Source organism: Temnothorax americanus, unplaced genomic scaffold (assembly GCF_048541705.1).
Source record: "Temnothorax americanus isolate GAGA-0224 unplaced genomic scaffold, ASM4854170v1 Scaffold37, whole genome shotgun sequence".
NCBI lineage: Eukaryota > Metazoa > Arthropoda > Insecta > Hymenoptera > Formicidae > Temnothorax > Temnothorax americanus.
Window position 1 is genome coordinate 1,745,578 of NW_027509515.1, and position 24,862 is coordinate 1,770,439.

The 24,862-nt window shown below is 43.5% G+C and overlaps 1 protein-coding gene and 3 non-coding genes across 4 annotated transcripts; 1 reads left to right on the forward strand and 3 right to left on the reverse strand.

Annotated features, from left to right (window-relative positions):
* Positions 1-9,531: 9,531 nt before the first annotated feature.
* On the forward strand, positions 9,532-14,607 carry Serp (chitin deacetylase-like protein serp). Its single transcript, XM_077414579.1, has 5 exons — positions 9,532-10,009; positions 11,366-11,764; positions 11,920-12,241; positions 12,534-12,833; positions 12,917-14,607. The coding sequence occupies exons 1-5, from the start codon at positions 9,961-9,963 to the stop codon at positions 13,443-13,445; spliced, it is 1,599 nt and encodes a 532-aa protein (XP_077270705.1). The 5' UTR covers positions 9,532-9,960; the 3' UTR covers positions 13,446-14,607.
* Positions 14,608-18,482: 3,875 nt separating this feature from the next.
* Positions 18,483-18,580, reverse strand: Trnay-gua (transfer RNA tyrosine (anticodon GUA)). Its single transcript has 2 exons — positions 18,544-18,580; positions 18,483-18,518 (listed from the first exon to the last, which is right to left on the reverse strand). It is a non-coding gene; the product is annotated as a tRNA-Tyr (tRNA).
* A 1,009-nt stretch (positions 18,581-19,589) lies between these two features.
* On the reverse strand, positions 19,590-19,692 carry Trnay-gua (transfer RNA tyrosine (anticodon GUA)). The gene is made up of 2 exons: positions 19,656-19,692; positions 19,590-19,625 (listed from the first exon to the last, which is right to left on the reverse strand). It is a non-coding gene; the product is annotated as a tRNA-Tyr (tRNA).
* A 72-nt stretch (positions 19,693-19,764) lies between these two features.
* Positions 19,765-19,865, reverse strand: Trnay-gua (transfer RNA tyrosine (anticodon GUA)). The gene is made up of 2 exons: positions 19,829-19,865; positions 19,765-19,800 (listed from the first exon to the last, which is right to left on the reverse strand). It is a non-coding gene; the product is annotated as a tRNA-Tyr (tRNA).
* Between the last annotated feature and the right edge of the window lie 4,997 nt (positions 19,866-24,862).

Below are 24,862 nucleotides of genomic sequence, written 5' to 3' on the forward strand. Positions count from 1 at the left end.
TGTGTAAACTTTATCTTCGAAATGGACTTTCCTCTTGCGCGGCATTGGCTGGAGCGTGATATCGCAAATAGACTTCGCACTCCGCGCTCGCTCCGTTCTTTTAAATTATTCACACACACGCACGGACTTTAATTAAATTCTTTAGATCCGAGCTAATTTTCCTATGTAAAGCTCTTTACACTAATATTGCTGCAATTAACTTTTCAATTACATTAACAATTAAATTAAAGCAAAAAGTAGAATGTTAATTAATTTTAATTGAGCAAGAAAAATAATTATGCTGAGATCAATTATGCTAATGAGTTTAATTGATATACGTATCCATCATCGAAAGCCTATAACGAGCAAAGATCGTTTTCATATATCGACATCTGAATTCGATAAAAATCTAATGAGTTTAGTTATGTTTTCCGTCGGCTAATTGAATCTGTTATCTCTTCCGCAGCAGTCAATTCGATTGATTGTTAATCCACGGCGCGTTCCAATTACATTTTGCTAATTAAACTAATTACGTACTCTTACAACAGATGTGAGATGGGAATATCAATGATCCATCGATTGATGTACTTTAATACATTTATCAAATGGCGATTAAATATTTATTTAGATCCCCAGTAAGAACATAGATACATTTTATATAATACATATATACAAGTGATAAATATCAAATTTTAGTCGTACTCTTCACTGATATTGCATTATCTCGTCACGAAATATATTTTACATTTATCACGTGTCTCGGGTTCTAAGAAACGTGCGGATTAAGTCGAACATGGATGAAAGCAGAAAGAAAATTGAAAGATAAAAAGAATAAAATCGGATTTAACAGGGATTTTCGAAGAACGGACGGCAGCATGTCTTTGATCATAAGGATGCTATACTGGGCAAAGACAAAAGTACAAACCTGTCTAGCTCGTATTTTATAATTTTATAAATTAAAGATAAACAGAGAGAAACTTTTACCTCTTATTGAATAAGAAGGTAATGTATGTGTAAAAATATAGATGAAATCAAGTAAACAAATAACAATGAGCGAGTGAAAATGCAAAAGAGTGTTATTGCTGCATCAGGAATCAGACTGACTCAAGGAAACTGTCAAGGTTGACATCTGGAGGACATGACGACATATCGAGAACCTTCGAAATTTGGGACACAAGTTTAAAAATATCTCCTGATCCGGTGCACACACGAGCGTCAAATCCTGATAAACTGAGAGGAAAAAAGACAACTGCGCAAAAGTCCGTCCTTTTCCTGTTTTAGTCGTTGCTCTTCGAACGTCCTGTCCGTTGCATGACAACGTGGCGAAATTAATATGGAAACGCCGAGAGGCGTCCAGAAATGGAACACGTAGGAGGAGATTTAACGCTCGGTTGTCATACAAATCAAAGTGACCCCAACCAATTTTCAAAAACAGTTGTATGCTGTTCAAAAACTAACAGTTTAAGTGGATCGCAAAAAATTCTAGAATTAAATTTAAACATTGTAGAATGTATTCTCATTAGAAAAAATTAACTTTTTGAGTAGCATGTCCAAAAAAATCCTTCAAAAAATGTTCGAAAAAGAGGTGTGATAAGAGGATTAAAACAGATAATAAAACGCGCTGTAACCGGTGAGGAAAAACGCGTATTTGTGATCAAGATAGATGCAATTTATTATGTCACGGGAAGCCCGAGAGAGCTGATAAAGCGTGCCGGATGAATGTACAGAATAATGCATCTTTACGCTTGCCGAGGTACACTCGAAGGGTAGCACCATTAGTATTGTCGAGGGTGTGGGAATGGAGAGGTTGATGGTGTATGGGAAAAACGTGATTGTGCTACCTCAAGAAGAGAAAAGAAAAATCGTGAGAGCGAGGATTGTGCAGGAGGACAATGCGAATTTTGAGAAGAGAATCTGCGACGAGCCGGGAACGTTCAGCAACAAATGATCGCGAGGAATGGAATTGTCTCGGAGAATGCACCGAGACACGAGGATACAGGAAGGAACGAAGAAAGAACTGGCGGTGACAGGATGAGTGTTAAGTGCGCGACAGCGAAACCTTCCGTGCTTTCTAACTGCCCTGTTTACCCTTGTACATCGTTGCGATACAAGTGAAAAGCTTTCACTCCCAGATTCCTCGAAAGGTCCAGAGAACCCCACGAGGGCGCACTTCGAAGTCTCATCGGCAAGTACGATCGAGTGCAGTTTCGCCGGCGCGCGGTGCCTTCGCGATTTTCATCGACTTTGATAACCGGATGCATCCCCGAGGTCGCTAGACTATCGCGATGCAGGAGATACCGGGATCGGATGCACCGTTGGTCACAGGTGGAACGAAATAAATCGAATCAAGGGGGAGGGGGGACGAGGGAACGACCAAGGTAAGACGAGGACGGGACGCGCGGCCACGTGAGGAAGGGGACGTGGAAGACGCGACGCCGGCGCGGCAGGAACCCCGTAGGTCAAGGTCACCACCACCGGCCAACCGGCAGGGGGTGAGCACTGGCCGTTATGTCACGGCCCTGGGAAGTTCCCGCTTCGTAACGCCGCCGGCGACTAGCGAGGCCTCGGTGTGTGCAGGACGATCTCTTCCGACTCCCCTTCGACCCCCGCTGAAATCGATATACCTACACCTATTTCCCGACAGCTCTGCTCCCGACCGGTCCATGGCATGTGTGTGCAGGCAAAACAAGGCCTGCGGATCCTGATGCGCCACGCAATGCGACTGCAACGCAATTTTGCGACTCACGTGTGCCGCGCGTCGCGCGCGTCATGCGTCGTGACTTACAACGATAATTAATTGACCCGAATTTAACGCCGTTCAACGGAAGGGAACCGTAGCTGTCGCGTCACTCGGCGGTACACGATTTTCGCACATAAACGCAAAAGTGATCGATTTTTTTTGCCGGGGGGGGGGGGTTATACATCATCTAAATTGCCTTGATATGCGGACGAGTGGCGTAACGCGCATCATATTACGTCGATTGATGTGCCATAAGTCTTCCGAGACCGATTCATATCCGGTAAATTGAGTACCGGAGACGCGCACAGCCCATTTAGTCTCAAGACGGTCCGAAGATCGACAAGGTCTTGCGATCAGGAGAGATAAATATCTCGAGGGTATAGCGCTTGCGAAATTTTGCATCGCTTACCGAGATGTTCTATCGATCATCGGCAGATAAATATGACGCTTTCAGTTCATTGCATATACGATTTTTTATTTTATCTCGGAGGTGAGTCGCATCTCGCGAACCTTGTTAATAATTTCACTCTCACATCCATTATATTATCTTTTAAAAATATATTATTATTTATATCTAAAAATGTCCTCTTTCAAGAAAAAATCGCATTCTTTTCTATTTATAGAGATTATTTTAGGATTCAGTTTGAATTATTTAACTCTGGCGCGGGGATCGTTGAAGTCCACGCGATGAATAACAAGAAGAGAAATTGCGGCGTTTATGCGGTTTAAAGCGAGAACAGGATCAAGTACGGAGTTTTGCGCTTAGCCGGCGCGATTTAGTGAGGCCGTTCGGTCAACTGCACGAGCTGACTACCGCGCATTCTGCAAGGTGTGTGCATGACAAATCCCTCCTATCCCGCGAAACAGAGAGCGCAGACTTCTGAATATTCAGCAGCACGTAATACTCCTAAAGGACTTTCTATTTTAAGCGTCTCAATATTGCGGGAAATATAAATAACCTCGCCTTGAAGACGTCCGTTTCGCGGAACGATTTCCCCCTGGAAATATCAAATTAAACCGGCGCGCGTAAATTAAAAAGGGAGAAGAAATTGATAAAACGAAATGTATACCGTAATGTATAATCTCCCGATTTCCTGTTTCGGCAAAACACTAACTAATACATTTCTATATTAACCGCGTACCTGTTTATGTATAATAGATTGCGTATAAACGTTGCTCGAATTTTCATGTTTTATGCAAGTGCTGACCGCCGATCGATGTAATACGGCCGCGAGGGCGACATTTACCAAAACCGCGTTGCGTTTATTTCACGACATTATTACGAAAATTCCGGCTCTCTGCCGTTCGCGCGCGTTCTGTGTGGAGTTGGAAAATTTAATGTGTGGCACGTCACGCACATATCGTAAACTGGCATTTTCATGTTCGCTTTGATTAATTCAGTCTCTAAACTTTGACAGTGCGTCGCGTGCCTGATGTGTACCATAACACGTACCGTGTGCGTATGTAGAAACGAGCGACTCCGCGCGAGTCTCGATAAAAGTCGAGCAAAAGTATAGCGAAAATTTATGCGAATTAATGCACTGAATGCCAGACTTATTTTCTCCTCGTTTCTCCGCCTACGCCAGCAGAGTGAAATTTTCACTTTAAAGCTCCGTCTCGATAAAATATTATACAATATAAGCGAATTGCGCAATATTATTATGCGTAATACGTTATTATTTCAATATTAACACCATATTTATAATATTTTAAATATTATAAATATTGAAATATAATTTTAATATTATTTACACGATTACAAATGTTATTTTTTACTAGTTTTATAATGCATTTTTTTAGTTTGAGGTCCCCGATAACCGGAGCGATGTAACTGAAAGTTTCATTGCCGATCATTGGTGATCGGCATTCAACGGTATTCAACGTATTAATCATCGCGCAAATAATTTTTATTTCCAATTTGATCGTTAAATTGTTATCGATGATGCTTGGAGAAGAGAAATCTTGATGATCGATTCGCGATGGCAGCAGCTGTTCGACAACGCGGTCGCACCGATGTATGATCACTCACAATCATTCGATTAATATCTTCGCCGATTTCCTATAAATACGATCCATTTCATAAAAGTCATTTATTACTACGACCATTAAGCTGTCTCTTGAATCGAACGCTTTGAGGCAAGATAAAATCGCGGGACGGTGACCGACCAGATCGATCCTCGCTCGATCGTCGGTCGAGGATGTCGCGATCGAGGATCGAGGATCGGCACACAATATGTCGGATCAACGAGAGATGGAGCCCGCGCGGTGTAGGAACCAGCGATCCTACACGGTGTGCACAAAATATTGGTAGCGGTGATCGGTGACGCTTTGGCCGCGGGCAGAGAAAGCTCACCGCCTCGAAGGCTTCGTCGAAGGCGCCCCGGCTGCTCCTTTTGCCGCCGACACGCCGCGCGTACCATTGCCTCGTCTCTTCTTTCCTTTCACCGCCGTGGCATATGTCACGTCAGGGCCGCATCGATCTGTCCCGAAAGACTCGTCTTTTTCACGATGACGCAGGGTACACGATAAAGCCCCGAGGAATCGAGGGACCAGCCGTCTCTATCCCGCGCCCAAGATTATCGTGGTACGCGACGTTTGGTAAACGTCTCTCGCGATCAGAGAATTTACGTCACCCATCGAATTTAAAATTCGCATAACGTATTGAAATTCCGCCCCTCGAGAAGTTCCGTTGAAGATCCCCGCGCGCGTTAAGTCCGGGCGATTAGATCAGCAGGATCGAAAACTATTTTACTACCCCGAACGTATGAAATTATATTCCAAATCACTCTATTTGCCGAGGACTAAATTATATATATTCGCCGCCGCGCTACGTATCCCATAATAATTTCCTCATTTTTTACACTCGGTGCTATTACCATTGACATTTGTTCTATTCTTTTCTTTCTTTTTTTTTAAGTTCGCCGATTCAGTCAATCGCATAGAATCCATGCCATAGATCATCGCAATTCACTTGGGCGGCAAATTAATTTGACAGCCCTGTTCCACGATCTCGTGGCTGATTGCCGTCGATCTCGCAGATTTTTCTCGAGGGCGTGCCGACGCGACGTGTGATGGCTGTATTCGCCGACGATGGATCCAGTCGGTGGATGACCTTATCGATAACTCGAGATCCTCCGAGGTCTCCGAGCCGCTTTCTAAGCGCGGTCCGGCATGGCAGCGTGGAAGGGATGCGGCCGGCGCGATCACGCTCCGTTCGGCGATCGCAATTACGTGAATCATCGCTGCACTCGACCACCGCCGGCTCGAGAAAACGTAACCTGCCACTCGCTCGACGAGGATGAGTGCGAATCCATCCGCGTGCACTTCCTGCTCTCGCAGCGATCGAGCGAGCGAGCGTGACCGCGGGACCCCGGATCCCGCGGATCCTGATCGAGGAAGTCCATCGCGAGAGGAGGATGTTCCCGTCTCTCCACGAGGGATTTTTCTCGTCTCGCGATCCACGTGACTGATCGCGCCGGTCGAACGCGACGCGCAATGAAATTTGAGGGAAATGTCCGAAGATAAGAATGCCGTTAAGACGCGTTATTGAACGATAATGATAGCGCGTTCCGATACTTTCGCGCCGCTACTTAGGCAAGCTAAGTGGCATTTTGCACGGTCGCTGGTTTTATATCTGGCAAAGGGCAAATTCTTGGCGCGTCGTGTGGATCCGCGACGGATCCCGATGGCGACGATGTCTCGATGCACCTGCCTGCGATCAAATATATACGCGCCATTGTAAGATCGGCACGACGAGAGACCGAAGCGCGGAGATCGAGGCGAAGTAAATGTCGTTATCAAACAGCCACTGATCTTAAGACGCAAGTTTTGTATTTATTGCGGTACAGCCGTGCGTTAGATCGAGACATATACTTTCTAGCGGTTTCGAGTTCACTGTTCGGTGAACATTGTGTCGACGATTGCACCATGTGGAGAGGCGCGCAATATCCGATTATGCTACTGAAAAATACGAAATACGCCATAAAGTCGAGAGATGCTTCATTTTTTTTTAACGCGCGAGCGTGCTATAAAAGCCATCAAAGCCACGACCAGAATTTTTAATCCGACCAAAGGTCGTTCAAGATAAGCCTAAAAATAATTGAAATAATAAAGTTGTGCTAATAAAATAAAAGAGTTGTTAAACGCCGTTGACGCCGTGACACGTGCTTGCGAATTACACGTTCGTCGCGCGTACAATCGCGCATTGCCGCCGTGGAATTCGCAATCGACAAAGGGCGCATTCTCGGCGTACGGGTCAACAATGCTTTCCTCGCCGAGTCATCGGCTCGTAACGAAAAGCGAGGTCCGCGCCGGAATCTGCGGAGAGATTCGCGAGCACCGCTTGGCATTTATCCCGCAGAGTCACAGACGATGGTGAAATAAAGCGCGTTCGCGCGGGCCCGTCCAAAATGCCAAACGAGCCCTTGCCCTCCTCCTCCCCCCTCCCTCCCTCCCTCTTCTTTTCTCTCTTTCTCCCGCTTTGACATTTGAAAAAGAAGATCTGCCCGGACGACGACGCCCGCGGGTGATTATGGCACCGCGCGCGCGGAATTGCGTCGAGAAACACGGCGCCGCCGCGGCCGCTTTCGAGAGATGATTGTGCGATATTGTGATATTTCGATCTATCGGTCTATCATTAACTGCCGCGCGAAGCAACCAACACCCGGTCCATTAAATGAGACTACATTGACGATCGTTTCACTTTCGACCGCAGATATCCACGACGGGGCGACGACGATGACGGCAATGATGATGATAGATCGGGTGCGGTGCAACGCGACGCGCGACGTGGTATTCCATTCGTGTAAAATAATATTGCAAGAAAATCGCAACGGCGCATGGCGGCGTAAGTGAGCGAACGAACGAATGTTTATTCGCTTCATTTCTCGGCGTTATGTAAAAATCTTAGGTCATCGTAGAAAGCTGCCGCGCGCGATGCAGGCGAATTTTCGCGATCTGTCGATCGATATAAACAAATATTACGTAAAAACGATCGGACGTCAGTGATAACGTTAAATGGTATCGTTCGCGCGACTTTCCAGCAATTACGCTCAACTCGGAGGGAACGCTCTATTTTCTACTCGGCGTTCGTACCCGATGCGCACGTATAGTCAGATTCGCGTGTTCGCTGGCCGTGTTCTACGACATTGCCGGAAGCGCGGATAAAATGTGCGAAAGCTCGACGTTGCAAGCCTGATGGTTGCGGTATTCGTGGGATAATTCGAATCGCTGGAATCGTTGCAACATTTCATTTCGCTACGACAATAGAGAGAATTTTTAACGGGCGTATCTGAGGATACGCTTCTCCATCGGGGAAATGACTGGCTGCGGTTTTAAAGTCGATAAACCGAGAGGCGTTTAAGAAGCGTTAATTGAATCCACGATGTGCGAGAGGAAAATATCGTCGTCATTTCTCCGATGGCGTCTCAACGGCGACGCTACCTCCGCAATCCCGGCATTCCAATCGCATCTTCGAAATGCTTCGTCCTCGAAGATGTACTTTGATTTTACTCGCCGAAATACTGAGCGATCTGAAGGCAATTTCATTCGTTATTCTTTCGGCCTTGACAAACTTACATCATCTCTCGCTACTTCTCATCGCTTTCTCGTTTTGTTAACTTGTAAACTTTTCTAAAATGTCAGCGATGACTGTATGTCCTTGTTTGGGTGAAAAAAATCGCGAAAATATTCTCGTCTCGTTCGAAAATAACCAAACCAGAGCTCACTTTTGATTTGCCAATTTTATTAATTTTACAGTGTTTTAAAATGTGCGAGATTCACCAATAGCCATGTGGCTGTACAAAGTTGTCGCTTCGTTTGTGTAATTGATCTAAGGAAGTGCTGTGAATAATAAAATATTTATTAATAATTAACATGCCTTCTTTTAAGTAATCCAACAGCCTACCCCTTGCGGAAAGATATAAGCATCAGATACATTCCCTAATGTTATAAAGAAATATAAATTAGACATATAACGATCGGTTTATCATTCTTATATCACTCGCCATAAATTTTCGCGTCGTTGAACTTGATTTATATACTTATAATTAACAGCAATGGAGATAAAATCGACGAGAGTAGCGAAATATTTACCACATTGCACAAGAATTTTATGTGAGAACGCATAAAGCACTTACAGCCGAAAGATAAGCTGACGCAGATACTTCTCTTTATGTTCCTAGGTCGAGGTCGTACGCTTGGAACCTACCACCGACACTAGATAAATCGTTGTACCTTGTACTTTCATATCGCCGGGAAATTATTGACCAATTACTCTTCCCTTCCTACGAGCAAACATGTAATTTATTAATGAAAGTCATAGATCAAAATATCTTCAAGGAGATATTTAGATTCATAGCTTCGTAGGATTGAATCTGCATCCAACACGATAGCAAAAACTTATATCGTCGCTGCTAAAAGTTGGCATTCTCGTGACATATTTAATTATTTTCAAAAATTATCACGTTATTTTTGAATATTATATCGATCATGATGTTGCTTCCAAGGTGAAAAACATATTAACGTTGAATGTCAAAGATTGCGGTCGTCGAGTCAGCAATTGTTCGGCACCTGGAAAGATGTAGCTCTCGCTGGTTCCAGATCCCACGTCCAGTCGGGTCTGCATCCGTCGCGGTGATATATCACGTTCACGGGGTGTCTCGGAAAACGAGGTGTCTGGTTTCGATACGTATACGTTCCTGGATCAGCCAGAGGTATACGCCGCGATCTACGCGGGCGGCAATGCTCAAAGATGAGAAAGAGGGGACCCGATCGCGCAGCGTCGTGGTGGTGGCAATATAAGGCCCGGCCAGTGGCGGGCCTCAGCCAGTCCGTGAGCGGTACCTACACCTTCAAGGTCCGCGTCCTTGAAGGCATTACTCGTCCTCGCCCGATCCGTGTGCCGTTATCCGAAGAGAATCGCCGTTGAGAAGCGTCTCGCGGCCGAGGTCTAGCCTGGGTCTCCTTCGTAAGAATCGGAGTCCTTCAGCACTTAACCCCCTCCCGCGCCCTACCCCGTCCCGGAAGTGGTGAACGGGTACGCCGCTACGTCGCCACCCCACCCCGATCGGTTACCCTTCATCCCTTCCTGAGCGGTAGCGTTTCGAACGTCAGTTGAACGGGAGTGATTGAGGAGTAAAGAGTTGGGTGGTATCCTTGGAAGCAGTTCGTGGCAAGACGACGACGACGACGACGTGGTCGAGAAGAGGAAGTTTCATTCCCCGCCGAGGGTCCGGACGAGTATGAGGTCCTCGCTGGTGCTGCTCCTGGTAGCAGCTTTCGTCCTTGCCGGTGAGTAACAGATTTCTCTGCCCAGCTCTCTCGCTGCCGCCGATATCGTTCTACATCGACCGGTCTATGCGGCTATCGTATTCTCGCGGGCTAGCATATGAGAGTTCTCCGTGGGTTACTGAATACAATGTATGTAGAAGACGATTTTCAGGAAGATTTGAGAACCGCGCGATCTAAGTCAAATTTTTCCGCCAGTTAAATTATTAAATCAATTATTTTTTGTATTACATTTAGCCTTCGTCTTCTTTAAAAATTTTACAAGATTTACTAAGAATCGCGATTCGATTCTGGAAATGATTCGCGGTGCCGTAGGCGGTGTTGAACGTACGTTCTCCAAAGCGCCGATAAGAATCTCGAATAATTAAAAAGTCGTACATTAATTAAATTATGAAAGATACGTGCGCATGTATCTTTTAAGAAAAGATCAAGAATAAATATCTAAAAAAATGCTAATCAATTGCAAAGATTAATGTACGAGGCATGATGAAATGAGAAGTATCTCGGGTATCGCACAGGTGGACACGTGAGCTCACGCAGAGCCATTCAAGATGGCGAAAGTGCCACTGCAATCTGGCGCTTGACTTCCTTAGTCTATTCTTGTATTTTTCACTTTGAGGCACCATAGCTGGTTTTCCTTCTTTTTCACATCGCAGACAAGCAATGCTCGGGGCGGCAGGAGGAATAATTTAATATAACCGAACCGATCATCGGGACGACAGGTTGCATAAGAGATTAGAGCGTGAAAGCTTCTCGATCCGGTCGGTCCCGGATGGGTGACGTCACTGCCGTGCCCCGAGCCTCTGAAAATGGTGCGGGTGGGGGCACAACTTTCCCTGTTTATCGCTCCGCTACGAAGTGGTCTCGCGAGCTCGGGGAACCAACGGGACCGAAATACTAACTGCCAGACTATTTTCTCAGATGTTGAACAAATTCTGAATAATGTCTCTAAAGAGTTGATGTGATTCAAATATTATTTGAATAAATAATAATATATTCTCAAGTTTGCAAGATCGCTAGACAAATCTTATCTTTCTTCATGTCTGCTTTTTGTATAAAATGCACGGAAGAATTAAATTCTTTAATGAGCTGATAGATATAATATCTTATATTTAATAAAATAATTTTAAGTATTATTAATTATTTATGCGTAGTTCTTTCACTATAATAATTGTAACAGGTGACTATAAGTACTAAAAATATTTACTATAATCTGCCTTTTTTTAGTACAAATTTATGCTATTGTATAATGAATGTTTTTTGTATCCAAAATGTTACTGAATTGTATACATATAATTAATACAATTATAGACAAGATAAAGTGCTTATCACATCGCAAACCACATCGTTTTCTTTTAGAGGGTACGAGCCGAGTTAAGCGGCAGGAGGAGAAAAAGGAAGAGAGTTTCGAGAGCGAGATTTGCAAGGACAAGGATGCAGGCGAGTGGTTCAGATTGGTCGCGGGTGAGGGTGATAACTGCCGCGACGTTATCCAGTGCACGAGTTCCGGTCTGCAGGCGATAAGATGCCCAGCCGGTTTGTATTTCGACATCGATAAGCAGACCTGCGACTGGAAGGAATCCGTCAACAACTGTAAGCTGAAGAACAAAGAGAGGAAGGCCAAGCCCTTGCTTTACACCGAAGAACCGCTCTGCCAAGACGGCTATCTCGCGTGCGGTGACGGATCCTGTATCGAGAGGGGTCTCTTCTGTAACGGGGAGAAAGACTGCACCGATGGCTCCGATGAGAATATCTGCGGTAAGTTAACAGTCAGACAAAATTAGCGGCGCTTTTCAGCGAGCGGAACTCCGATTGCAAAGTTACTAAAAAAAAAAAAAAAGCATTATAACTCATAAGACAACATTAATTAATTATAACTAATTAAAACGATTGCGATCTTCTCGACATTCCAGACATGGACAATGATCCCAATAGAGCTCCACCATGCGACCCCGCCGTGTGTACCCTGCCCGATTGTTTCTGCTCGGAGGACGGTACCACGATACCCGGCGACCTCCCGTCCAAGGATGTGCCCCAGATGATCACGATCACCTTCGACGATGCCATCAACAACAACAACATCGGCCTCTACAAAGAGATCTTCAACGGCAAGCGCAAGAATCCAAACGGCTGTGATATCAAGGCAACCTTCTTCGTGTCGCACAAGTACACCAACTATTCCGCGGTCCAGGAAATGCACAGGAAAGGCCACGAGATCGCCGTCCATTCAATCTCGTAAGAATCGACTCCTCCTAATAACACTGTCATTTCTCTCATTTACATGTCATTTAGAAAATTCCGCCCCCCGATTTGATACTCGTCGCGAAGTTGCCACGGAGAGACCCGTTCGTGCGCAAGGTTCCCAGGACAGCAGGTTCATGAGTTCAGTAAATTGGAGGACAGGTTCACGAGTACTCCTGTTCCCGCACGAATGCGTCATGTCATGTCGCTCATGACCATAGTCATAATTGTTAAAAATCAGAACACGGTCACTACATAAATGCTTACATGACAACTTTGGGGTAAGGCACAACGACGACGAGCGCTTCTGGTCGGACGCGACCGTCGACGACTGGGCCAAGGAGATGGCCGGTATGAGGATCATCGCCGAGAAGTACGCGAATCTGACGGATAACAGCGTGGTCGGCGTCAGGGCGCCGTATCTACGGGTCGGCGGTAATAATCAGTTTACCATGATGGAGGAGCAGGCCTTCCTGTACGATTCCACCATCACCGCTGCCTTGAACAACCCTCCGCTGTGGCCGTACACCATGTACTTCAGGATGCCGCATCGCTGTCACGGAAATCTTCAGCATTGTCCCACTAGGTAAGTATCAATCTCAATCATAAAGAGTCATCTTGGACACGCAACGACAATTGTTCTAAATACGGTCAAATAAATGTTCGCAGATCGCACGCCGTGTGGGAGATGGTGATGAACGAGCTGGATCGGCGCGAGGATCCACAGAACGACGAGTATCTGCCCGGCTGCGCCATGGTGGACTCGTGCAGCAACATCTTGACTGGCGATCAGTTCTACAACTTCCTCAATCACAATTTCGATCGCCACTACGAGCAGAATCGCGCGCCCCTCGGCCTCTACTTCCACGCCGCCTGGCTAAAGAACAATCCCGAGTTCCTGGACGCTTTCCTATACTGGATCGACGAGATCCTGCAGAGCCGCAATGACGTATACTTCGTAACGATGACTCAGGTGATCCAATGGATCCAGAACCCGCGCACCGTCACGGAATCGAAGAACTTCGAGCCCTGGCGAGAGAAGTGCACGGTGGACGGAATTCCGGCGTGCTGGGTGCCCCACACCTGCAAACTGACCTCGAAGGAGGTGCCCGGCGAGACTATCAACCTTCAAACTTGCGTGCGCTGTCCCAACAACTATCCTTGGGTGAATGACCCGACCGGTGACGGCTTCTTCTAAACTGCCCAAGCGCGAATTTCCTTCTCGTCTAAGTCAAATTCCTCCTTTTCCTTTCTTCTCAATCCTGCCGATCCTTTCCTCCCCGTATCTCAACCTGACGTCGGTCGAAAGGTGCGTCGCGAGTCCTTGCGCGGTTCAACTTAACGAAAATCGCCGGAGATCGCCGACCAACGCGTCAGCCAAGTATCCTCGAGATTTTCGAGAGCAACGACGATTATTACGGCGACGAAATACACGGAAGAAACGAGGAGAAAGAAAATCATCGTCAGTCCGTTAGACTCCGGTGACCGCTTTTAGTTGCCGATATTTTTCGCTGTTTTTATCATTGAGAACGATGTATCTGTGATGATTAGTTCTGTTCAGTTGGAATAATACGGAGTCTAATGGACTGAAGATGAATGGAGTAGAAATGAAGCTCTCTTCGCTTCGCATTCACAGATGTCCCTTCAGCAATAACGTTCAGCTTCGTTACACTAGAAATTCGTTACTCTACGCTATAAAATAAAAATCGCTGTATTTTTCTTTCGCGCGCGCGCCTCGTTATCAGCTGGTGATTAAAGTTAACGTTCATCATGCGCCAGCAATCTGTGATAGATTTGATAGAAAGCGACGTCCTCGAAATCCTCGAGGTGACAACGTTGACCGATCATGACGACGACGACGACGATAACGATGACGATGACGAGAGCCACGCGCATACCAATCGAAACCAGGCAGAAGCAAAAGCAAAATGTCGCGCCCCACCCGCGATCCCACGAGGAGAAATCGCGGATCCTTCGATGGCGGCGATCCGCGAGTGGGATATTCCACGTGTAATATAACCGTGTCCCCCTTCGCTCTATCGCATCTCCGATTTCCTCGACGAAAGCCACGACCGATATCGATCTATCGGCGAGTACGCGCTTTCTTCCCGTCGAACTTCCCCTTCCGCCCTGCAGAAATAATTCACGAAGACCGCCAAATCGATTGTTCCCCGATTCGAGGTTTGCTCTTATTTTTTTAAGGGCCTGCCGATTTATATAAATATATAAATATATATATATATATAAATTTATAAATATATATGTATATATATTATATATATATGAAAATTAATTATTGTATGTACAATATATTTGTAAAACTAAGTGATATTACCAACGTAGTGTTCTCGATGAACCTTTGAATAAAAGATTCTGAGAAATTACACACAAAAAAAGGTCTGTTACATTTCTTTTTCCTCCCTCGGTCGCCTCGCGTTATTTATTACGATCATTCGGGTAATGGATTGGAAAGTGGGACATGCTTAGGTCCCGCAAACTTGACCGCCATTCCGGCGGAGGAAAGGAGGCAGTTTATTTTTTCTAAGACAGCAAACGCGAAAGCACCGGGTGTGCACAGAGATTCATCCGTTCATTATATTTCTCGTTAATTCATCGTTAGTATAGAACCGCGAGATTTCAAAGCGTACCTGTTCCGAGTTAATAGAAATTAATGTGCCTCATTAAAATCACGCGATACATGTGCGAGCGCCGCAGGGAAATCCCATTTGTGAATCGTGAATAAAAAATGCCTCACTCGTAAGGACGCGTCCTACACATCCTTTTCTCGGCCAACCAGCATCCAGCGAAGGATCGTCACAAGTCTTATGGCCGATGCGATCGCGTGCACACGTACGCGTGCACCATCGCGAGAGCATATTCCAATTTTATACGCCACGGACCGAGGAGCTCATTCCGGTTTCGTAATTGCTCTGAAAATCTCGCTCGCGTGTCTCGACTGTCGCGGCCTTGATCTGAATCCGATTCATTGTGCGGCGGGCATCGATGACGCGACGAATTAAGGACGACCTGATCCTCCCACGATCCTCGAGAAAACTGAAAGCGAGAGTCCAAGAAAGCGCTCCGAATTTCGAGAGTGATAATGCCAATTATTTAAGGGTTCAATTATTGAAAAGTCCTCGATTTGCTAATTTATTCCCGTTTAATTTGATGTATTACCAAATTCTAACAAACATATAGCACATATGTGCTACGGATGTTCATTATACATATGTATCTTTATTATCCATAATTTAAAAAAATTCGACTAATTATACAGCGAAGTAGATGAGAGTTTGGGAGTTTTTTCGACAATGATTAGAGGCACGGCAAAAATAATTATACATTCCCGGGGATGTATAATTATTTATAACGTTGTACGCGAACTTCCACGCAAAACTCGAATTAAATCGCAAAAATAGTGAAGAGGAGCGTGTCGCGCGCGCATTATAATAATAATTCATTGCTCGAGATGAAGCACAGTTACGATGACTTGATCACTATCTTGGCTTACAAAGTCTGCCTTGTTAATTAAGGCAGATTAACGGCATTACGCTGTCGTTATATGGAAGACATCGCAAGAGCGCGCAAACGTTAGCATTTTGTAATACGTCGCTTCGCATTCTGCCGTCCCACCGTTTATTCCCAACCTACGGATCGACCGGAATCGAGGAAAAAGAAAGGACGAACGTGAGAATGGGAGAAAAATAATGGCAATCTCGTGAAATACCAACCGGCCGCCGACGGTTGCATTCCGATGCAGCCTCTCTGTCGTCGGCCGTTTAAGCGTCGTTTCGAGACGAGGTTAATCAACGTCAGGAGGATTTTGCCGCTGATGGAACTTTTATTCCGCGAGCAACAGGTTCCTCAATCGCGATCGAGCGATCGTAAATGAAAGATTGCGCGCGAAATCGGTCGTACATCGCGCTAGCTCAATTTTTGATTGGAGAGATCGGAGTGTACCAAATATTTATATACATTTCCGCAAAATAATACATTGTGTAAGAAGAATATTACGGCAACCGTTAAACGTGGCCGCATTATTCTTCTACGTTATTCAAATGCCTACTCGCATAATCGGCGTACATTTACACTTTTACTAGCGGCACCGTCTTTGTTGGATAATTTTTTGCGTCACGCGAATGAGAGGTGCACCCACGATCAAATTCCATTTATCCGCGGAAAGCATGCTAATAGGTTTCGCAACAACAAAGACGGTATTCTTAAAGGTAGCATGTCTCGTAAAACTCTTAGCTTCTCTGTGCTGAATTTCTCTGCTCAGAAATCGGTAGAAACAATCGCCCTCAGAAAATTCTTATGCAATAACGGAGCTATTAAAATGTAGTTACATATAAATAGCAATTATTTCAAATAATCAATATTGTTTTAAGGGCGCACATTACGGTAATCTCGACCATTTAATTTTCTAGAACCATGCAACTGTCCATCTCGATCGCAGCCAAATATTTTTTCTCTGCATAAATTAATCATCTCGCTAATTGCTCTGAAAATACAATGCAATTTAATGGACCGATTCACGAGGACAGCTTAAAAGCGAGACGTGGGGAGGCGGCGTTGATCCTTTGCACAGTACCGGATAGGACGAATTTTCTCCTCTTTTTTAATGAAATGCAATGTTTCTCAGTGTCGGAACACTCGCAAACGGCGCTAAACGGCGCAACCTGAAGATCTCGCATAAGCGAAAGTAGAGAAAGCTGTGTATCTCGCGGAGCCATGGCAAGGCCGTTACTGTTTAAAGACGAAACACGCCTAACGGAGCCGTACGTCCAGATGCCAACAATCACGTGCGCGCGGCTGCCAGATGCGCCACCGAGTATTTAATTATTTCGTGTTCGCGCACCGGATCGATTATCTTCGGCGGATGCGATTAAACTTTCATGGGCTCGAGCGCGGACTGTCATTAAGTCCCAAGTTCATCGTGCTGGATTGTTAGTTTTAAAATGACATTATTGCTTCAGTTCGATATGTATGTACATATCCTGCGCGTGATTGCGCAAAAATACTTGATTGCTTTAAAACGCTAAACTTTTTTTTTGCGTGATATTACATGACTCAATTGGATGTATTAGTCTAATTTTAATGCACATTAAAATAAATTTTATTCATCATGTCACATGTTCCAATGCTGCTAAAAATTATGGATATTTTCACGTCTTGTGGATTATTAAGCTCCGAATTACAAATATATATATATATATATATATATATATATATATATTCCAGGGGAAAGAATTTGGAGTAAATTGAAAAAAGGCTACATGTCGGTAAGCCCAATGCAATTGGGAAGTTCGCTCTATGCAAAGTCGTGTACGTTGCATTATTAATAGTAATTCGTTCCGGCGAAGGGAACAAAGATAGGGAATGCAATTTCGGAAACTGGAAGGCAGCGCACCGCTGCTTCGCGCGCTTCCGGTGTTACTAGCGTATAACTGGGACTCGAGCTAAAACAAAGAGCGAGCCGGGCCGTTAAGCCGCTTGCAAGTGCAAGAATCCCGATAATGGAATATTTAATAACTTCTGCTCTCCCGGTCGGCGGGCCCGGCCGGCTGGCGCGCCTCGATAGCCGAGCCGAACGAAGAAACGGTGTGGGTCGGTGAAATTGATTTCTACTAGGTCAGTAGGTGACGGAAGGCGAGTGACGCGACCAGATATTCGTCTATCTGTTTGCCGCGGCTTGTTTTCAGTCAGGCGTATGCAGTATGCAGATAAACATCGGTGGCCGGCCTATCTCCGCGCCATTAATTGAAATTCTCCTATCCCGACGAGATCGGAAGCGGGAAAATTTTCTCGCAATACTTAATTTCACCCAGCCGATGATATATCGCGATGGATGATTTAAAAATAAAATCCACTTGACGAAAACAACAGATATTTTTGTCAACAGAGATATGAGTTTCTCGAAATACAACTTGATAAGTTTGCGAAGTGTGCTTAAAGTACATAATTGCGTATTTTATTTTTATATTAGTATGAGATTAATATTTAAAAGAATTATATAAAAAAAAAGTTTTAAGTCAATTGTGACATAAAACATAATATATATTTTTTTAAAACTCCATATAAATTGCTATATAGAAAAAAATACTGTAAAAAAAAAAAAAAAAAAAAATAACTAAATAATTTTAAATAGATAAAGCGTAGGATAATATACTATTACTGTTGCAAAATTGCTACTGAATTAAAGAAACTGCATTATCATGATATAAAAAAAAAAGTTTCCTTCGAGCCGGATTTGAACCAGCGACCTATGGATTTCTTCTGAATGGAGCTCTAAACCTCTACAGTCCACCGCTCTACCAACTGAGCTATCGAAGGCTTATGATGAAGACAACTTAAATAAGCCAGATCTTGTCGGAGATGTTGTCTATAGCTATCAAAATAAAATATTAATACATTACGTCTTACATATTTAAATTATAAACAATATAATGTAAAATAAAATATTCTTCAAGTCGAATTTAAGTTAATGAAATATGAATATTTTAGAAAAATAATCAATTACAGTCTATCCCGTTCTATGAAGCTATTAAAGATATAGAAGATACATGTATCTGCCTGTAAAAGAATGAATAACAATCTGTTCCGCTCTCATCAACGTTGCATATAGAATATTAAATACTTTTAAAAAAAAATTCTTGGAAAAAAATATTAAAAAAATTTCTCTAAGTCGGATTGAAATCATTGGATAGCTATATATTTAAATATGAGCAATTACAATACACATTCTACTGAGAGTATAAGAGATAATACGTATATACAGGACATTTCAGAAATAGGTAGGCAAACTTTATGAATATATTTTACTCACTGTAAAGATGAAAAAAATCATGTGAATTGCATGGGACTTAAAAATACGTTTTTTCTGAGTATGTTCGTATGACTTTTTTCATACTTATTATGTGTAAAATATGCTACTAAAGTTTGGCCATTTGTTTATAAAATATCCCATATTAGCTCCATAAAAAAGACTGTGATATCAAATCTATATATCTTGAAAAATAAAAATAAAATAAAATAGAATTGATAAACAAATTGATATATCTCAAACAATTTTTCAAACGTGGGTAATCTATGAGTATATTACGTTTAAAAAAAAAAATTCTATTAGAAGACACAATTTTTACGTGAAATAATTCTCATATGATTAAAATGCAGATAATAAAAAACAATTAAAGAGAAAATAAAAATAAAAATCAAGAAGCAAGATATGTTTCCAGCAAAAATTAAATAATTTTCCTTAAATGGATAATCCAATTAGATTAAATTTAACAAGTGAGTATTTGAAACTCGACTTTCAAACGTTGTAGCAAATAACAAAAAAATTTCCTTCGAGCCGGATTTGAACCAGCGACCTATGGATGTCTTTTTTGCATAAACAATTATAAATCAACTACAGTCCACCGCTCTACCAACTGAGCTATCGAAGGCTTGCGGTTTGTTTCTTCAGAGGTGTCCAATTATTTAAAAGAATATTATGAAGGAACTAAAAGAAAAAGATTTCCTTCGAGCCGGATTTGAACCAGCGACCTATGGATGTCTCTTTTTGCATGAACGATGCACCAACTACAGTCCACCGCTCTACCAACTGAGCTATCGAAGGCTGTTGTTAATTGCATTTAATTTCGCCATCATAATTGACAAAAAAAAACCAGATAGCCGCGAGTGTGTCAGCACGCGTGGAACTGTGTAGAAATCGGCGATAAATGCATTTGCAAAACAGCGACGTAAATTTACGACATTGTCGCAGCGGCGATAATCGCTTCTTGCTCGGCTCGGCGTGTTCCGGTGCGTTACCGCGCGATATATTAATGTAACGCTGTCGACGTAAGACAGGTAGAGAGCGTAATAATAAACCGTATCCCGCTACTGGCGTTACATGGAGCGTTCCGCATGGACGAGCGAAATTCTCTTTCCATGCACTCCGATTCCGTCGAGTCGCGGGACCGATTATTCGAGCCAAACAACGGGGATAATTGTGTGAAGCCGCCATTTCCGAGGACAGGGATAAATTGTCAGGTGGAACTCCCCCGCGGCATGTGCATGACCAATTCGACCTGGTGGAAAATCTTGCGGCGGTATAAAATCCGCCCCCGGCAAGGGAAAATCTAATCTGGATGGAAAGTGATTATGCAGATTTCGTGGCAAAGGCGAGCGTGGTTGTGGAAGCGTTTTCACCAGCGCGGTAGAGAACCAGCTGCTCGAAAATACCGAACAAGTTTAGCTGCCGCGCGCGACCTCGCGTTAATCCATTCCCTTTCAACTTTTTCCCGGTGTTTAATTGCGCTTTATCATGTTTATCTGACTTAATTAACGTATACTACTTTGTTCATTGTCTGCCGTTGAAAGACGGAGCACGCCCGCGGATCCCGCTTCGCGGGTCTTCGTCGCTGAATCGGTAGTTCGAAATCTTCGAGTAAGCCGCATATCGTAGGTACTTGCCACACCTCGTCGTATTACCCACGCACATTCCGTCCGCTTTCCTTCGAGAAGAGATTCCGCGGCGTGCGAGTTGGATCCGGAAAAACGGACAACTAATGGACAGTTGGCTATTGAGATGACAGCGTTGCAATAGGGAAAGCATTTCACCGTTCGCGTTTCAACCGCTCTTCCGGCTGTGGACCCATCAAGGCTTCCTCTCAGACAAACAAGGACGCGACCGGAAGATCGATCGAGCGATCGCTGCCACGGCGAAGTGCATTACACGACCTCGAGACCGAGCTCGTCAGTGTCACGAGAGCGCAAATTTCTCGCGATCGATCAAGCGGGGCGCTGGCCTTGTTATCGGCTTCGCTCTGCGGGTTTCTTTCATTTCCAATATTTCCATTAGTCCAGTCAAATTAGACAAAAAAAAAGGCTTTTGCTCGGAAGTGAAGCGGTATCAATGAAATCTTTTTAGGGTTGTTGGGGGGATGTAGAAGAGCTTATTTCTGAGTTGTCGGGTTAATCGGACCGATGGGTTTTTAAGGGGGGGAGGGGGAATGAAAAATTTCGTTTTTTTGCAATAACTCGGCGAATTTTGACCGTACATGATTTACTAACCCCTCATTTTGTAGCTTTTTTAAAGCCCTACAATTCATTTCCTGAAGACCCTAACTTAAAATCAATATTTGTCGAGTTCTAGCCGGTGAAAGTGGGAAAAAATGTATTTTGTCGCGGTTTTTTTGCGTTTATCTCGTTTCCATTAATAGATAAAAATGTGCCGCCACTGACAAAGTTGTAGGGATTAAAGAGACCTACAAAACGAGGGGTCAGTCGTTCAGATTCGTTAAAAATTGAGCCCAGGGAAGCCTCTGGAAGTCACGCTTTTAACGCGTGGCCGATCGTCGCCGGCGGCGCGTGTCGAGTCGAGTGCGCTCGGGACTCGCTAGAACTCGACAAATATTGATTTTAAGTTAGGGTCTTCAGGAAATGAATTGTAGGGCTTTAAAAAAGCTACAAAATGAGGGGTTAGTAAATCATGTACGGTCAAAATTCGCCGAGTTATTGCAAAAAAACAAAATTTTTCATTCCCCCTCCCCCCCTTAAAAACCCATCGGTCCGATTAACCCGACAACTCAGAAATAAGCTCTTCTACATCCCCCCAATAACCCTAAAAAGGTTTCATTGATACCGGTTCACTTCCGAGCTCAAATGTCTAATTTGACTGGACTACATGCGTTTTAATGGCGATCGAGACGCGATATCGGAAGAATTTTCACAGTGAAAGGCATGAGAGCGTGCCGTTTGCGACCCGAGACTTATGCGACTGCCGCAGTTCGTTAATGGGCTCACGATTGATATCTCTATTTAACTTCGCAATACCTTTAGATGATGGAAAAGATAATTAATTCAACTTTTCTCAATTAACCCATTTGTACTTTGAGGTGCGAGCGTATCTAATTTTTTTTTTATTGGTATATGCGTACATTTTTATATTAACGGAAGAATTTATCGACATTATATTCGTAGATCGTTGCCAGATATTACAGACATATATCTCCGTGTGAAGTATCGAGATGTGTGAAGGGATATTTTTATCGACTCACGGATGAAAACAAAATTGGATTCGAGAATGGCACGAGAGAACCTCTCGGCATCTTCCACTGTCGCTTTCAACTTTCAACTCTCTGTAACCATTGCGTCCACCCCACTCGACGAATTCTTTTCTCTCTCTTTTTTTTTAATGTCACTGTATGTACATCGAAGGTGTAACGGGATACCTACGTTTATTACGACACCTCTTATTATCCGCAGGAGGATCTTACGAGAGAGCGACTCGCCAGAAGGCGACGCATAATTGCCCGGATTGAATAAAGCACAGAAGCGTCACGCGATTTTCTCAACTACGAATATAGGCCAGTCATATTAGACATCGAACCTTCCAATTACTCTTTTCAGGTTGCAACCACCATGAATCGCTTTGATTTAAGGTGCTGTAAGTGGGATTAATTTTGCTTCGCATAATTAATGCGCATTAAAAAGTTATTAACAATATTATCAACAAAAAACGCGATTTTTCTTATTTTTTATCAAATATCTCGAAAACTAAGCAAGATAGGGTAACTAACTATACGTATCTTTTTTGTAGAGCGTAAAATTATCTACAATAATGATCTGAACAACATTTATCGTCAAGTCAGTCGTTTAGCTTACACGCGCCGTCAAAGTCCGAGACTCGGATCTCGAAAACCCTCGATTTCATCGTTTTTTTGATGTTGCGTCGGTGATTTTTTTCAGTCATTTAAAATGGAATTAAAAATTCCCAAAAAATCACACATTATCTGAGAACTACAAAGAATATATTTCAGGGTGTAACCGATTTTTTAGACCCTTTTTCTTTAGTTTGTAGCTATGTAAGCAAAAAATTTTGATTTTTTGGACTACTCTTAGTTTTTTGTTGTTTTCAGACCTTAGAATTTATTTGAGACGAATTTTATCGTATGCATCTTGTTGTGGACGAAATTTCCAACAAAAAAGGACTCTTGTATTTTCTTCGTACGACGAACGCTGATTTTTTTATTGACGCGCAAAGTTATCTAATATTGCGCATAGGTCGGATAACGCTTGTTTTACACTAAAATAATTATTTTTTATTAAAATTTACGTAATTTTTCGCATTATTATTGAACCATATTGCAAAGCCGTTTTCAACACATTCTCTCATGTTTACTTATTTATTAACAAATTGTTTATTTAAAAATTATTATAAACAATTAGAAAAACATGTTATAATCGTTGTATTCGTTGTCTCATATCAACTCGAAAAATGTTTTTAAAAAATTTATTCATATTATTTATAATATTTTTATTCAAACATACAGTGCATCTTTTGACTATTTTTCAAAATTACTCTCACTTACAGCACCTTAAATCAAAGCGATTCATGGTGGTTGCAACCTGAAAAGACTAATTGGAAGGTTACCTCCCTAAATTAGTCTAATATGACTGGCCTAATATACGTTCGCATTAGCCGATGAATCACGAACAAAGTGGACTGTGATTGTAATGGATTGTCTCTTCATCATTCTTGCCTGAAGAACTAAATATAGTCAAGTACTGCGGTATTAAATAACAGAATAACGCACCGCACGCATAAAAGACGCGCGCAATCAATTGCTTGATATTGATTGCAGTCCTCTCTAGTAGAAGCAAAATTCTAATAATGACCAAAGATCTATCATCAAAAATATAAATAGCAGACAGGATATTGGCGAAAGAAAATTTAATTTTATCTATCTGTCTGAGCGTGCGAGGGGCATAAACGCATCACGAAAATAAAATGCAATTTGCGACCGAACATAAAACGTCGCGCAAACAGGCGTTATTGGCGCTAAATCGCTGACCGTAAACGTACCGCACTGTACAGCGAGCCGCGTAACGGGATTTTTCAGTCGCGTCGCCGTCGTTGCGACATCGTCGCATTATTCGCACAAGCGGGGTCATTCTCATACTTGTTCACGTACGAGAATATACCGGTCGATCCCGGAGCGGCGCGGCGACGAATCTTCCCGAGATCCGCGCGGATAATACGAAATCCTCCTCCTCATCCCGCCGATCCCCGGCTGCAACACCGACTTCGGCCCTGGATTACATGACGTACGACGTTTGACAGTGAAAGTTCCCGGCGGGACCGTGTTATGTGCCCTCGAGCTGCCATGCAGCGCGTAAATCACCACCGTCCGCCCCGTCTTTCGAGGCTCCCAGCCGCGAGGACACCCGATTCCCGAGCTATTAAGTTCGCGAAATTCCAGAAAATCCACCACGTCAGCTAAATGAGCGATAGATAAGATCGGCGCGTGTCCCTCCCCCCCCCCTAACTCTCAGGGACAGTCTAAACAACGTTTCTATTTGTTTTCCTCCTTTTTCTCTCTCGTCCCGTTAACGTCCGCCGACGAAAATAACCGACGCATCGTGAATCTTCTCGTGCTTATCGAGGGAAGCTATTTTCTCATCGTAGAAGTTTATTTCACTCGGCTACGAAGCGATTGCAGAATCTAATCTAATGACAATTTGGATGCAAAGTAGACAAGGGGAAAGCGAAACTTTCTTGAAAACTGAAGCGCTTCTTCGCTCACGCCTTCTAATTCTCTTATCACTCTCTCTCTCTCTCCCGTAACA

What these genes read in the sequence shown, in the direction of transcription:
- Serp (XM_077414579.1), top strand. Translation starts at nt 9,961, where the DNA reads ATGAGGTCCTCGCTGGTGCTGCTCCTGGTAGCAGCTTTCGTCCTTGCC. An exon ending in CTCCGATGAGAATATCTGCG is followed by an intron (nt 11,765 to 11,919) that starts GTAAGTTAACAG and finishes TCGACATTCCAG; the next exon opens with ACATGGACAATGATCCCAAT. An exon ending in CTTCAGCATTGTCCCACTAG is followed by an intron (nt 12,834 to 12,916) that starts GTAAGTATCAAT and finishes AAATGTTCGCAG; the next exon opens with ATCGCACGCCGTGTGGGAGA.